The sequence below is a fragment of the Delphinus delphis genome, chromosome 8 (genome assembly GCF_949987515.2).
Source record: "Delphinus delphis chromosome 8, mDelDel1.2, whole genome shotgun sequence".
NCBI classification, from domain to species: Eukaryota; Metazoa; Chordata; class Mammalia; order Artiodactyla; family Delphinidae; genus Delphinus; species Delphinus delphis.
In genome coordinates, this window is record NC_082690.1 from 20,381,508 (window position 1) to 20,397,751 (window position 16,244).

The following is a 16,244-nucleotide window of genomic DNA, read 5'->3' on the forward strand; positions in this document are numbered from 1 at the left end:
CTGAGCACGCTCTGGAATTCTCTCTAGACCAGGCTGTGTTGACAGGGGAAGGTGGTCTGCAGGGGAGACGGGACTTACTTCAACTTTAAGGGACTCTTTCTACTTTACTGGATTATAAGTTCATTAAAGAAAGGACCCATAGTTTATATGTATTTCTTATTAATATATTATTTATTATACTTAATATTTGTGTTGTACTTTATAAAACCCTTGCAGCCACAAAATCTGTTCTCTTCCTCCCTCCCTCCCTCCCTCCCCTCCTTTCCTTCCTTTCTTCCTTCCTTCCTTCCTTCTTTCCTTCCTTCCTTCCTTCCTTCCTTCCTTCCTTCCTTTTATTCAGTGTGCATTAACTGAATTCCCACTTTGTTCTAGGCCTTGAGCTAGACTCTGGGATGCCTAGACCAGAGAGGAAGGAGAGAGAGAGAGAAGTAAATGAGCATAATAGAGGGTCACAATAGGTGCTACCTGGGTTGAAGAAAGCTTCCTGGAAAAATGACACTTAAGCTGAATCTTGCAAGGTCATAGGAGACAGTCTGCGGGGAAGGGGACAGCAGGTGCCATGCCTCCGTGGTGAGAGTGAGAGGATGCTGAGGACAGGCATGTGTGTTAGTATCACCCTGAGTTACGCGGTGGAGGAGTTAGTGCTGCCAGGTGAGGATGGAGAGGCGAGGAGGGGCGAGATCACAGAGGATGCTGTGAGCTATGCAAGGGAGATTTGGATTTACCCTGAAGGCTATGAAGATCATTAGATACTCTAAAGACGGTGTTAACTTGCTAATGTTTGCATTTTAGAAAGATTGCTCTGGCATGGAGAAGGAATGGAGACAAAGCTAGGTGGGGGAGACTCCTCAATGGGCAGCAGGGGTTATCAGTCTTATTTCATAAAGGAGAAAGTTGACATTTGGAGGGCTGATGAGTTACCAAGTTCATATAGTAGGCTGTATGTAGACTTAGCTTTGAACTGCTGGTCCAGTGTTTTTGCCGAGATCTTACTTTCCATTACTCTTCTTCATGGCACATGAATTTTAGGCAAATGTCTGACCTACCCCACTCTATGCTTTCTTACTCCCATTCCTTTGCCTCCTCAACACCTTTTTCCTGGAACACCCAATGACCATATATGTCAGTTCAAACCCTATTCATCTATGAGGGCCTGTCTCAGAGGCTGCCTCTTCCAGGAAGCCTTTCTTGATCTCCCCAACAAGAAGTAAGCTCTCCTTTGGAATTCCAATGTTAGTTAAACTGAACTCCTCTTCTGTCACTGAACCTGTGCTGCTTTGTTTACATGACTTATCTTCAGGACTCACAGGTAGGTTCTTTGAGGCGGTGGTTGTGGAGGTCCATGTTAATTTACCTTGGACTTACAGTATCCCCACCGTGGACTGTCCACTTGGGCTGAACACTATTTACTGGGTGAATGAATGCATGGTTCGTAGGGGAGGGGCAGTTTTTCCTCCAAAATAGGAGGGAATGAGGAAGGATGGGATCTTAGGATCTGAGGAGGGATGTTCAGGGATTCAGTGGATGTCTTCCATGCCACCATGTCACCACTTCCAAGGGGGTGGTGAAGAGTGCGGGCGTTGGAGTTGGCCCGATCTGGGCTCAGGTCTCTGCTCTGACACTTACTGGCTGTGTGAGAGAAAGGTGAGTGGGGCTAGGGGCTCCAGGAGAGCAGGGAGGCCCTAGGGGCATCTATGGGAACACACATGGAGTCCCCAAGATGAAAAAAGGCTCACAAGTGGCAACGAGGGCCCGGCTGGAGTTAGAGAGTGGGGACTTCTTGTGGTCGGTGGTGATTTCTCTCCTTGGTGAGTGACTGACAGCTATTTCCCCAGAGCCTGATGCTGGATGGCCAAGCCCCCATGGAGGCTCAGTATGCAGAGGAGAGTCCAGGATCCTGGATCTTCAGAGCAGAGCCAGGAGACCCACTGCGGAGGCCCGAGGCCCAGCAGCAACCCAGTAGGCCAGATTGGGCCATCGGGGAATGACGGGGTGGGGGCAGTGAAGGGACAATCTTCCTACATCCTCCAGATTCTTTTTCCCCAGATCTTCCCAGGTCCGCCTTAAATGACCGATGGTGAGAGGCTGTCTCACTATTTATCCCAGACCTGCTTTTGCTGTTTCCCATCTGGGAACTTGAGTGGGCTCCGAGGCGCCAGTGATCAGACCTCTGCCCCCTACCCACCCCAGGATGATGGGGCCGGGGGAGGCGGGCAGGTGCAGTGGGGCAAACTACCGCTGCGAGTCGGCGGCTGCCTGGTCCCGGGGTGGTGCCTCGGGGTGAAGAGCGGCTGGCAGGCGGAGGCAGGGTCCCCAGATGCTCCTCTGCCCTTCTCCCCCACAGTCTCTTGGGCAGGGCGCTGGTGCACAGGGCGGCGCGGCTGGGTGGCGTTCGGAGCCCTGGCGTTGCTGGCTGGTGCAAGCATTGGCTCCTGGCTTCTAGGTCAGTGCTGGGACCTTCAGTGGCAGGGGAGGGGCAACGAACAGGATCTGGGGGATGCTGGAAGAGTGGAGCAGATGCTGAGCAGGTGTTCAAGGCAGGTGGGATGAGCGTCTTTTCCATCTAGTCTGAGTAGACAGCACGTAGAAACAGGGTGAAGGGCCAGCAGGAGGGACTCGGGCTCTCCGTAAAGAACATTTCAGTCCTACAGTGAGAAATGTGCTCGAGTGGATGATCCAGGGAGGCCCTTGTCAAACTTCTCCAAGAGATCTTTCCCAGTCAGAGGGAGAGACAGAGACAGAGACAGAGACATTGAGAGCGCAATGGCTCTCTTCTGCACGTTGCGGGGGGCCTGCCTCGGGCAGGGCGGTGAGGAGCCCCCCCGAGGCTGCCTTTGCCTCCCTCTGCTGCAGGTCCCTTGCTCTGCTCCTTGGCCCCCTCCTAGGGGAGTCCCTTCCTTCCCCCAGCCTCTCCTTGTCTTTGTCCTCTGAAGCGCTGTATCTGTGGCCGGCTGCCCCTCAGCCTGTTCCCGGGACCCTGCAGGATGAGGATATGAGCTTAAACTGCTCGGAGGCCAGCGATGAGGAAGCCCTGCTCCCCTCGCTTCCCAGAGCAGGTGGGCCGCGCCCCAAGGTCGCAGGACTCCCACCTGGGCCCCGGGCCCCTGCACAGCTGTGGGATCCTCCCTTCTGGCTTGGGTCAAGAGGACCAAACTGAAGGGCCACGAGTTCGCTGCCACCCACCTGTGTTTCCTGTACTGTGAGGGTGGAGCCACGGCCCAGCCTTGTAGAGCTGACCTCTGATTTAGGGCTTTCAGCACTCCTGGGGGACGGTCTTGATCTCTAGCGGGGGCATGGCCAAGAGCCCAGGCTGCCAGGAGAGATGGCGACTCGCCCTTTGGGCAGCGTGAGGCTGCGGTGTGGGGAAGAGAAGCCAGATGTGGGGGGCGGGGGCCAGCGCGGGGCCGGCAAGGGTCTGGGTCCAGGGCAAAGAACACACAGAGGGCTGGGAACGTCTCGCCACGTTGTCTCCGCATCCCGCACCCAAACCTTGTCCCCTCCCCTCCAGGTAAGAGTTGAGGGTCAGCAGATACGGTGCTGCTAAGGCTGTGGGTAGAATCAGTTACAGAGGTTAGTTAGGGTCAGGTTGGAGCCTGCTTTTGCTAGCTGTGTGCGCCTTTGGTTCCATTACTGCTTTGAGCTTCCGTTTCCTTCTCCATGAAGTGGAGATGAAAATAGTTACCGCCTGAAGTTGGAAGCATAATAAGAGCATAAAATAAAAGGGCTTAGCACAGAGCGTGGAAAAAGCAGATGCTCAACGAACAGGAACCATCGCTAGTATTGTCATGAGATTTGAAATCAGAAGACCTGGATCCATCACTTGCAGATCCTGTGACCTAGGATGGGTCGCTTAACCTCCGTGCCTTACTTCCCTCTGCAGAATGTGGAGGATGGGAATTCTCACCCCACAGGGTTGCTGTGACACTTAGTGATGGAGCACGTTTACAAGCACTTGGTTAAAACACAAACCTAAAAGGCTGCGCAAAGAGGGGTTATTTTGCTCTCGGAACCGGCTGGCTCCCTGGGGAACAGGGAGTTCGATATGGGGTGACCCAGATGCTATCGTGAAGGCCTCTTTGGGTCCCATGGTGGCCAGGTCCGGCTCGCCCTGCCCATGCCGCCCCTCCCTCTCGCAGAAGGTGGGATGTGGCTTTCATGCTGTGGTTTCAGTGTCTTTCAGAATAAACACCGAGGACTTCTTGCTGGAAGTGCAGGTGAGGGCCTGGCCAGACTGGCTCCTGGTCTGCCATGAGGGCTGGAGCTCTGCCCTGGGGGTACGGATCTGCCGGAGCCTTGGGCATCTCAGGTAGCTGGGGCCAGAAGTGGGGCCTGGGGAGGGTGGAGAGCTGGTGGGTGGGGGAGGAGCATTGAAGACCTCTATCTGTCTGTCACCATCAAAGTACTCAGGAGGTCATTTTGGTCATCTCCTGGCCTCTGGGCATGATGGTGCCCCGGTCTGTTTCTCTCCTTTGAACATCCTTGATTTTTAACAAATATAAATCCCAGAAGAGGTCATTGTCAAAGTCTTGTTCAGTCACTACACTGGTATAGTATCACATTCCGGTTATACTTAACCCCCATCTCTCGTGCTGATCGTCAGTTTAAAGCTGATTTCCTCCCGTTTTATTCCCTTCTCCTGCCAAGACTCACAGACCACAAGGCAGTGAACCTGTCTGACATCAGGCTCAACAGCTCCAGGCAGTTTGCTCAGCTCTCTCCTAGACTGGGAGGCCTCCCGGAGGAGGTGTGGCAGCCCAGGTAGGGCTTCTCAGGGGGCTGAGTGATGCCCCTCGCTTCCTGGTGAACAATGCAGCAAAAATATTCCTATCATGAGAGCCTGGTGGCGAGGACGCTGGAGGTGTAAGACAGGACAACAAAGAGGAATATTTCCCAATTAGAAATTGCTGACTCAGCTCACAGGAGCCCCGCCCACCAAAGTTTCACATACTTCATCTTATTGGCCCCTCATGAGAACGGCAGGATTGGGTGTTATTGTTGGAGGATTTGAAATGGTACTCCTATTCCCATTTTACAGGTGGGGAAACTGAGACTCAATGAAGTAAAGGGCCTTGTGCAAGGTCACAGAACCGATAGCAGCCAAAGCAAGTCTTGAAACGAGGTTCCTGTCTCCAAACTAGTCCCTCTCCCCCCTGCCGCACTTTATGTGGATAATTCTGCTATCTCAGGAGAGAGATGGTTAACTGTCTGGACCCTGGAGACCCTCCAGAGAAGAGAGGGCTCTGGGATGGCCCCTTCCCCAAATCCTGGGGGTGGGTGCAAGCTGAGCGGGTTTTCACCCTGCCTGGGTGGCCTCCAGCTTTCCAGCAGCCTCCTCCTGTCCCTGCTCTAAAGCCTTCTCACCCCTTCACCACTGTTCCCGCCTGAATCTCAGAACCCTCCTGTCCAGCTCCTGTCCCCTGTGGGCCGATCAGGGGAACGTGGGGTCCCTGTCTTAGATACCTTGATGGGCAAAGGGAAGTAGGAGTGGGACTGACTCTGCCAGGAGAGCCGGGGGGCCATGGATTTGGGAAACTAGTAGAATCCAGGCATTAGGATGCTGGGGGCAAGAGAGAAGTCAAGAAAGAGGGCTTTGCTCCAAAAGGAGTTGATGTTTTTTCCTTTTTAACAGTGTGTTTTAAAATTGTATTTATTTATATTAGGCCGCACTATGTGGCTTGTGGGATCTTAGCTCCCCAGCCAGGGGCCGAACCTGGGCCCTCAGCAGTGAAAGCGTCTAGTGCTAACCCCTGGACCGCCAGGGAACTCCCAGGAGTTGAGGTTTAGCTAAGTAAGAGGAGGGGAAAGAGGAGAGCAGGCATATGAGTACACAGGGCCGGGCGAAGGGCTTGGGAGAGAGTGGAGTCATCTGAGGCCGCAGCACGGGGCGAAGAACTGAGTCCATTCACTCACTCTCTTACCCACTCATCCGCTGAGTACACATTACTCACGGGCCTTAGTGGGAACAGCCGGATTTTCACATTCACGAACGCCCCATTTGTAACTTTGGGTCCTGCCCAGATCCAACTGGAGGACCACGAAGTCCTGTGTGCCCGGGACGACTGGGCAGAGCACAGCTGCTGTCCCAGAGACCTGCTACAAGCAGGGGCCTGGGGGCTTGGGTGGGGTCAGGAAGCAGGTGGCTGTGGCTACAGAGAGGCCCCCACTGCTTCCCCCAACAACGACCCCCTCCCCCAGGCCCTCGGGTGGGTGTGCAGCCTGGGGTGGGCCCCGCCCAGCTTCCTGCTGGCACTGCCTCTGTTTTGCAGGGGCAGCTGTACTTCTGGTCAAATTGTTTCCCTCAGATGCTCTGGTGAGTCCTGTCCTGGGTCCGGGAAGGAGGCGGTGGGAGGAGGGCATCTCCCCCGTGCCCTCAGGGTGGGACATCTCCACTGGGAAGCTCAGCTGGGTCTGGGGTAGGGGTCCTTGCCCACCTGCCTGCAGGGCCCCTTCTTGCAGACAGAGTTCTGCCCAAACAGAGCCCCGTCTACACCTCTGTCCCATTCACCACCAGCCACTGGTTTGGGTGGATGACCTCCTTGCCTCACTCCCTGCCCTGGCCTCCGACGTTCCCTGGCCTCTGGAGAAAGGGGAAACAGCAGCTTCTGGAGACTAAGGATGGTGGGGAAGAGGGGCCAAGTGAGAGACAGTTTGCAGAGTGCCTTTCACCCGCCTTCCCGGTCGTCTAGCCATCTCTTCATCTGTCCTTCCACGCGTCTGTCCACATGCCACCATTTGACCCCTCCTGTGGGACAGGCGTTTTCTTAGATCCTGGGGCTCCATAGATGGTGCAGGCAGCACCCCTGCTCTCAGCGAGCGCACCGTCTGATGGGGCAGGTGGATGTGTAAGCAACACTTCCAGCTTCCCGCCCCATGCTTAGGGCCAGGAATGATAAATGGGAGCCGTCCACGCTGCACCACAGGCCTCGACAGTCAGCACAGTGCTGACACCCACCCCGCGTTCTTTCCATCTCACCCGTGCTTGTCTGTTTGCAGAGTGTGGGACCAGGCCCCTGGTTTCCCAGATAGTGGGCGGGCAGGCGGTGGCTCCCGGGCGCTGGCCCTGGCAGGCCAGCGTGGCCCTGGGTGCCCGGCACACATGCGGGGGCTCCGTGCTGGCCCCGCACTGGGTGGTGACCGCGGCGCACTGTGTGCACAGGCAAGGCTGGGGGCTGCCGGGGGGAGGGTTCCCCCTAGCATTTTCTCTTTGGCCGTTGGTGTGTCCTGTATACAATGTCCAACTGTCCACCTCCCATGTCTGCTGAGAGTGGGTCCGGGCGGTGTTTGTGAAATTCTCCCTGTTCAGTGCCAAGAACAGCTCTGCCTAAATAGCAGTCATACAAATATTGGTTCTTTAGTTTTGTTTGGTCTTCACGTTTTTAAAATGCTTTCGCACTCACAGCCTTCCATGCTTCTTAACGTTTATCACCACTGTAATTAAATCAATTTCCATGTAATTATTTGTTTAATGTCTTTCTTCCCCTTTACACTGGAAGCTCCATGGGTGCAGGGAAGAGTCTTGTTTACCACTGAATCCCTTTGTTGATTTTTCCCTAGCCTTGTCCCCGTGGCCTGGAATATAGTAGGTGCTTAATAAATGCTGGTTGGAAGGAATGAATGAGCTCTTCGGCCCTCTTCTCTTGATGGCGGGCAAGGCAGGTGATGTAATCCTCATCTTATAGTGAGGAAACCGAGGCTGGGAGAGCCGAAGTGCCTCCCCAGCCATCACGCTTAGGAAGTGGGGAGACAGCACTGAGGAAAGCTTTGCTGACTCGCTTAGAGCTATGATAATCACACAAGGCCCTTCCATGTTTGCTGTAAAACTTGAAGGGGGTTATGCCGGAGAGTGCAGGGGTGGTGGCCAATGATCACAGTGTCTCACTTCTCTCTCCATCAGTGCCTGAGCATTTATTAAGCACCTACTGCATGCCCAGTGCCTTGCCAGCTTCTGGGGGATTCTAAGAGGCCTGGGTTCTGGGAGCTTGCAGCATGGTGATGGGGCCCCCACTAACAGCCATGCTTGTTGGCTTCCTCCCCCAACCAACTCATTTATGTCAACGTCTCCGGCCCCTTCCTCCCCCAGGCTCAGCTCAGCTCCCTTGTGCAGTTTCAGGCTGTCCCGCCGGTCCAGCTGGCGGGTCCACGCGGGGCTGGTCAGCCACAGCACGGTCAGGCCACACCAGGGGGCTGTGGTGGAGCGGATCATCGCCCACCCTCTGTACAGTGCCCAGAGCCACGACTACGACGTGGCCCTCCTGCAGCTCCGGACCCCGCTCCACTTCTCAGGTGAGGCTGTGGTGAGAGGGGTGGCACAGGGAGTGCAAGAGCCCCGTGGGTTCCTAAGACCCCCTTGTGCTGTGAACCCAACGTTCACTTCATTTGGTGACCGTCGTGGACTCTGGCATCACGTGGACCTGGGGTGGCGCCAACGCTTCTACACACTCTTTTGGGGACAAAGGTTCTGGCCCTTTTCCCATCTGGGCTGCAGGCGGGATTTGCCTCGAGGTCCCAAGAAGAGCTTCTCAGTGGCTCCATCTCCCAACAGGCTGCTGGTGCCAGGTCCCAGCTGGGCTATAGTGAATAATAGTTAACTATGTATTGACAGTTAATAGGATAACAGTTAATAACTAGCACCATGTTACGGTTAATAAGATTTACCTTACCAAATATTCTTTCACCCCATCCTCAGAACAAACCTGACGGGGAGCTGAGGCTGGTGTATGTAGATAAGGATGTTGACCTTTAGAGAGCGAATTGACTCTCTTCAAGTTCACGAGGCAAACAATTCCCGGGGCAGAGCGTCTCCTCCACAGCATCTGCTTGAAGGGCAGCTCTTCCACACGCACGTGCCAAGTGCACTCACCTACAGACACACATGCTCGCACATACACACACACACGTGTGCATGCCCTCACACGCTCACACACTCATGCAAGGCTCACATAAGTATGCACACCTACTCCTGTGCACACCTACTCTCACACCACACACACACACACACACACACACACACACACACACACACACTCAGCACTCCTCCCTCCCATTGCTACCTGGAGCCTTGGGTTTCCCCAGCAACAGTGGTTGCTCTATGCCGTTCACAAATTCTACCGTATATGGGTGCTCTCTGCACCGTTGTTCAACAGTTAATGCTTCTAAATTGACATGAATATATTTAAAGGGAAATGTTAGGTTACTACCTAATTGGAGAATCCATATGACTTATATTAAATAGATAATAACCAAAAAAATGCACAGAGTGAAAACAAAACAGTGCTCAGGTCCCAGCTAGGCGCTGTGCTCTGCGGAACTGCCGCGTCAGGCCGCTCTCTCTGTGCTTGGAAGGAGTGGGCAGGCGTGAAGAGAGGCACAGACTAGCACCAGACAGACGCTTTCTCCTTGGCGCAGAAGAGGGGCTGAAAGAGAACTGAAGAGGAAATACTTTCTCCCAGCGAAGTGGCGTTTATCTAACGGCAGGTCTATGCATTACGTAAAATCAGGTTCAGGCTCTGCCCACAGGACAGGTCGCACACTTTTGGAAACCATGTCCCAAGAGGGTCCACACACCCTGGGGAAAATCCAAAATGGGTCCTCATTAGGAGAAATTAGGTACAAACACCCAGAAGGAGTTTCCATCCCCCCTCAGCCCTAGGTGGGGATGCACCATGTGTATACCGCCCGGCCTAGGGCACCAGGCACACTGCAGTTTCCACACTGTCCTCTGTGTGAATGGTGGCTCCCAGGGGGGGCAGTACCTGACCCGCACGGCTGTACGGGAGGCCGGAGCCAGGACTGTTTGAGAAGGGGGTGTGGAGGACGCGCCCGCCCTGGTCCTTTTCCCAGGCTCGCGGGCAGGGAGGCCGAGCCGGAGTGGGACCCGGGACCCCTGCCTCTCCACAGACACCGTGGGTGCCGTGTGCCTGCCGGCTGAAGAGCAGGATTTTCCAAGGGGCTCGCAGTGCTGGGTGTCTGGCTGGGGCCACACTGACCCCAGCCACAGTGAGTCAGCTCCCAGGGCCCGGGGTGTACAGGGGTGTGGGTGTTGGGGAGGCATCCTTTCCCAAGGTGAGGCACCTCCTCCTTCCCTGGCCACAGGGCAGCAGCAGCCCCCTTCTCCTCTGGCATCACCCTTGGCCAGACCCAGGGGCCCCAGTCTCCCCTGCCTGGGTCTTTCTGGGAGAACAACCTGGTGTTTTCCCCTAAACCCAGGCCCCTTCCTCCCCCTCCCCTTCTCCCAGGAGGGCCACGGCCTCAGCATCAGGGTGTATGTGTGGGGTCTACTCCTCTTTGCTCCCAGCCCCCAAGTCTGACGGACCCCTGCCTCCTCGCCCAGAGTCCACAGCTCCCATCCTGGGCTCCCCTCTTTGGGCCTCCGCACCTCCGGGGCCTCTAAGGCTCTCTTGCTGCCCTGCTTTCCCGGGCCTTTCTCTGCGCCCCTCCATCTCCGCATCTGCCTCCCGCAGCCCACAGGTCGGACACGCTCCGGGACACAGTGGTGCCCCTGCTCAGCACCCAGCTCTGCAACAGCTCTTGCGTGTACAGCGGGGCCCTCACGCCCCGCATGCTGTGTGCCGGCTACCTGGACCAGAGGGCCGACGCGTGCCAGGTGCGGGCGGGCGGGGGCCCGGTGTGGGGTGGGCGGGGCCTGCGGCCGGGCGCCCAGCTGACACCCTCTCCGCGAGCGGGGCGCCCAGGCAAGTGGGCAGCGCGCTGCGGGTTGAAGGGGGGCGCGAGGCAAGACGGGATCGTCCTGGAAGCAGGACCGCCTGTGTTCCCAGACCCGGGGTCGGCGGTTGGGGAGTGGTCTGCCGCCACTCCGCCAGGAAGGACTAACTGCCTGTTACTCTGTGTCCCGGTGCCTGGATGCCGCAGGGGGACAGCGGGGGTCCCCTGGTGTGCCTGGACAAGGGCACGTGGCGCCTGGTGGGGGTGGTCAGCTGGGGCCGCGGCTGCGCAGAGCCCAACCACCCCGGCGTCTACGCCAAGGTTGCCGAATTCCTGGACTGGATCCAGGACACGGCGCAGGTGAGTCGGGGGGCAGGTGGGGCAGACCTGTTTGTGAAGGACCAGTAACCCTCGGAAACCATGACCCTCATCCCTCGGGCCTGGGCCCTGCTGGGAGCTGGGGAATATTCCCAGACTAGGAGAAGGAAGAAGTGATGCTTATAACGTTGAATCCATTCTATCAATTTAAGCATTCACTAAGGAAGAGTTAACCTGAATTTGTAGCCCAGATCTTCCATTTCCTGTGTGGCCTGTGGCAAATTCCTAACTTTGGTAAACCTCAGTGTCCTGGTAGTAACCATCGTGGCTACTGTATATGCCATTATATGTGACGATGACATGAGTTAAGGCCTGCCCAGCGCCAGGCTTAGAGTGAGTGATCCAGGTGTTATTATGTACTTACTTATGACCATTACTCATCCCTGGTCGTGCCTACTCTCCCTGCCCTAGGGAGAGAGCTCAGCATGTAGCAGTTTGAGTTCAGCAACTGATTCATTCTGTGTGATCCTGGGCCGGCCACTCCACTTCATCCGTTCGGGGGAAGAGCCAAGTGAGAGAATGTGTATAAAAGCACGTGATCTGTATAAAGTACTTTACAAATGCAGGGTGTGATCGTGGGAAGCATCCTTCTGCAAGGTTGGGCTCAGGGCAGGTGGTAGATAATAAACTTGAGAGTTTACAGGTGACCTAGGCATCCACCTTCTCATTCAAACCTTACAAAAAACCTAGAGAAGCAGATATTTTAGCCCCATGGGATAGAAGTGGAAATGAAGGTTCTGAGTGGTCAAGTGATTTATTAAAATGCTAGTTACTCGGCTAACCGAGGGTGGAGCCACTCTGTAGATCAGCTCCTTTCTCTTTCAGCCCAGGACTCCCTCCCCTGGTCCTGTTGTTTCCTCAGTCTCATTGCATACCAGCCTCATGTTTCCTGGGGTCTCTGGCAGGTCCACTAGATGGAGGAGAAGCAGCAGCCCCGGACGCAGAAGGTGTGGATCTCTTATCACTGCACAAGAGACAGTCACCACCCACCGGCCAGCCTCCAGGCCACAGGGCCTCTCCCCTCCAGCCCTGATTTCCAGCCCCTCTATCTCACCAGAGAGCCTCAATGACAGGAGAGAAGCTGGGGTTGTGTTGGGAAGGTCGGGGAGCCGGGAGGTGGGGAGGGAGCAGCTGGAGAGGAAGAGGGTGCTGGCAGCAGTCGGGAGCCTGCCCTTCTGCCCCCCGCCCACACCAGCCCCTGTGCGCATCTTTTGGGAGGATGCTCAGGGATGCCCTGGGTCTGCCTTCTCCCTGTGCTCTCAGGTGGGGGAAGTGCCTCCCTACAGACCCAGGCTGGGAAGCTCCTGGGCAGATGGGGTCAAGGCTGGACCAGCCCAGGTGAAGCCCATGGAGTCAGGATCCGCCCCACTCTTCTGTCGATCTCACCTACTTCCTGCTCTCACTTGGCTCTGACTGGCCCTGCTGGGGCGGGGGGCGGGGGCACTGTAAGAACACTCTGCTTGGTGTTGGAACAGGGTGTAGGTTTTACATGACAGTTCTGTGAACTGGTCCAGGTCTTCTGGTATTAAAGTGAAATGATGTATGGCCTTGGTCCCGTCCTCCCCCCACCCCCCTTCTCTCTCTTTCTCTCACACCCACATTAAGGGGTAGTAGAATTACAATTTTCCTCCCATACATGTTTCTTAAAGCTCTGGAACTGACTCCTGCTCATATAATTCTGTACATTTGTTAAATGTACATGTCATGATTGACAACAGAAAGCCCCAGCCTTCCAGGTGCTCTGATGCTGCAAGTCTGAGTGCCACTGAGTCAGTGCGCCCTCCGGGAGGGTCTGGCTTCCCCACGAGACCCATCTCTCCTCAGCTCTTGTTTCAGGACTGGGCCTTCTGGCTCGGGAGATGTCTTTCTGAGTTTCTGCCCAGTTAGCATTTTCCTGGTTAAGCTTCTCCCCCACTCTCTCCTCTCTAGCGATTAAAATGCAATTGGTATCTTATTTCTAAAAGCTGCAATGAATTTTTTTATGGTGCTTACCCAAGGAAATGCAATTAGCGTTTAGCAATAACACAACTTTTTCGGGAGTTTATCAGCATTTTTTTGAGGGGTAGTACAAATGAATATTCATTCCTGGAGGGTCTGCTTCCTTTGCAAAGAAGTGCATTAGAAAAAAAAGGGCCACAATTTACTGTCGTTTAAAAACAGCTGGGGAAGTGGCTGCTGGGAGTCTGCTGCCCAACTGCAGAAGCAACGTGGGTGAGGCCCTGGCAGGTGGTGGGTAGTCTGACCCTGTGTTCTGAGAGCCCCGAGACCTCCAGCCTCCATCCCGAGATCAGCATTTACTACCCGACTCTGGTGGGTCCCCACTTCAAGAGGCGGTTTCAGGGCTGCCTATCTCCCTGGGCAGGGAAGAGTTACCAGCAAATCCATCAGTGATGATCTTTTTTGTGTTTCTGTTGTTGCCCATAGGCGTTTGCTTATTTAAAGGGAGCTTTTTATTTACCACAGTCATTATGATCTGTTAATAACCAGTAACACTTGGATACTATTTTACGGTTTATCAATCCTGCTCACACGTGGTATCCCATTTAGATCTCACACCATCTATGTGGTGAAGATATTATTATCGTGCCCATTTCACAGGTGAGAAAATTCATTCAGAAAGCTGAAGTGACTTCCCCAGGACCAGCCCGCTAATAAGCGCCAAAGCCAGGATGGGAACTTCGATTCTTTTCACGCCAAATCCACATCACTGTTTTGCAAACAGATGAACGAGATGGTCCAATATTGCACAGAAGTATAGAATGGGAAGGTTGGTTTAGTCCCCTGCCTACAGTAAGGCATTGCCATCCCTCTTTTTTATAGGTGAGGTAACCAAAACCTGGGAAGAGGCTCCTGCCAGAGACCCTTCCTGGGCAACGTTCTTACAGATTTCCAGTTCTGCGTGGTCTGACTTAAAATGTTACAAATGAGTATTTTCCACAGGAGGACGATAAAGAGAATCCTAATTAGAGAATTTGCTAATAACGATTCCCTGTTTACCTATGGAAGGTCCTGGTATCTTTCACCAGGCTACCAGTCAGATCTACAGACTCAGAGGCTCTCACCTGCCCTTCCTTATTGGCAGCTACCAATCCAGCCCTTAGGAAAGTGAGGAAAAGTGGGTGCCCTGGGCCGGCTGCTGGAGGGCAGGGCTGGAGATGGGAGCAAAGAAGGGTGACAAGATTCAGGTCCGGAAGGATTTTAATGAGGACCAGCTGGGTGCCCAGCTGTGTGATGCTCTGCAGGGAATTCAGAGGCAGAGAAGCGGCTGCCTTATTGGAGCCATGAGACGTATTTGCAATAAATTATTAGCGGCCAGCCAGGCACGAGGCTGAGTGGTGCGGCAGTAATTGCTAAGGGAGCTCCAAGGGCCTCTTGTTGACTAAGTCAGGGCATTTCTGTGTGCAGGAAACCTGTCTCTCTTCCCAGGGATTCAGTATCCCACCTGCCTGGGCAGAGCTTGCCAGCCTCCTGAGACTTCCCAGGAAGGTGGCTCCTGGCTGCCAGGCCCAGGGTAGAGCCCTTCTCTCATCTACTCCTTCTCTGTGCTTTGGGGGTCTGGAGGGTACAGCGGGGTGCAGGCTCTCTCTCCTTGTTAGACTTTCCGTGGAGTCCTGCTTCTCCTAGGAGAGTTGCTGTGAACGAGGGGGCAGCCCTGTCATTCCTCGGAAACATTTCTCAGGCTGTTTCCTGCATTTTATTTTTGGAAGTGTTGGGTTCACCCACAATAGGACGAAACTGGAAATGCTGTAAATGCTAGAGGGCGGTACAGTAGCTGTCAGGAGATGGTTTTCCTGAGTCTCCCCACTGTTTTTCTCTCTTCTTCCTTCTCTGCCCTCTCCTGGCCATGTACTTAGGACCCTCCTGGTTGCTCAGAAGAGAACCCACCTACGCCTGCTCCCACTCTTGCGCCTCCCTCGTCATCCTGGGTCTGGATCCCTCCCCACCTCCCTACTAGACACACCAGAATGTATCTTTGTGTTTGCGTCACTGGGGCTCTGCTTCCTGCTAAACTCATTGCAGCCCAGTATGCTTAATGGCCCTTTAAACCGTGTCTTAAATACCTCCACCTCCAGGAAGGCTCCTTATCGTAGGTAGGGAGCAGCTTCCTACTGAGAGGTGAAGCTGGTCTTTCTTACACATTCTGAGGCCAGGAAAGGGAGAGGCAGAGCCTGCAGGCACCCTCTGCAGATTTCCTGTGCCCCGGAGCCCCAGGGCCGAGCAGTGCAGGGAAGTCTGCTGGCGGGTTTTCTCCTGGGCTTGGTGCTGGGCTGGACCACGCTGGGGACTCAACAGAATGGAGAGAGGAGTCCTGGCTCCAGAAGGCGTGATCTGTCACTAATGTGACAGGAAGGCGGGGGCTTTCACAGGCCTGGGCTTATCTTCTGTGCATCCTCCCTTCCAAGGAATCTCTCTGGCTGTGGCATCTGATGGTGGACAGTCCCGTCTGGGTCTTTAACCACTGGAGAGTGTGCTGCCCTAAGCTAGTGACTCAGCCTTCTTGGAGTTTGGTCTCCCATCTATCAAATAAGGGGTCTGGGTGAGGGCGTCTCCGTGGGATCTGCCTTATCAGGCCGCCTTTAACACAAACCTCTGCTGCCTCTGGAGACGTCTCTCTGCAACCCCCAACATCCAGTCGGGACACCCATGGAGAAGAGCTTGTTCCCTGGGACAGATCTAAAGGAACAAGCTTGCTCTGCTGTGTCAGGCCCTCTCCAGGACAGCACTCTGACTGCCCTCTGGGTCCTGGGAGGATGAGGCACCAGGCAGAAGATTTTAAAGCCATCTTTCCCCATGTCCCATGTACACTGGTGAAGGGTTCAAGGACAGGTTTTCTCAGGGGCTCCCCAGCTCACTTCCCAGCACCCCAGGCTTTGGGTGGGGCCCCGTGGGTGCCAGCTCCCTAGAGACAGTGAGGGAATTTCCTCCCTGCCCTGAAGTCCGCAGACACTTTTCTTCTGCCTACTTTCCCTTGACAGCTCCTGAGCTGCCCACAGGACCCCCTGCTCTCCAGCCTTTCCTCCTGCACGTGGCCCAGTAGTGAAGAAAGTTTTCCGCCCGCAGAACCATTACCAGGCAGCTTGGGTCCAAGCTGTCCTCTGTCCCGAGCCATATGTCAGGCTCACAGAGGGTGGAGCCTTTCCCATGGCCCCTCAGTTAGGGGAACCCCACCTTCCCAGATTGCCCAGGACTGTCCCAGTTGTAAC

The 16,244-nt window shown here is 54.9% G+C and overlaps 1 protein-coding gene across 1 annotated transcript; it reads left to right on the forward strand.

Moving 5' to 3' along the window:
- Positions 1–1,470: 1,470 nt before the first annotated feature.
- On the forward strand, positions 1,471–11,961 carry TMPRSS5 (transmembrane serine protease 5). Its single transcript, XM_060017609.1, has 13 exons — positions 1,471–1,644; positions 1,836–1,959; positions 2,345–2,443; positions 2,934–3,056; positions 4,171–4,306; positions 4,645–4,758; positions 6,267–6,310; positions 6,994–7,156; positions 8,105–8,283; positions 9,898–9,996; positions 10,461–10,603; positions 10,870–11,022; positions 11,946–11,961. Exons 1-13 carry the CDS (start codon positions 1,471–1,473, stop codon positions 11,952–11,954), a joined length of 1,560 nt encoding a protein of 519 aa, XP_059873592.1. The 3' UTR covers positions 11,955–11,961.
- The last annotated feature ends 4,283 nt before the right edge of the window (positions 11,962–16,244 follow it).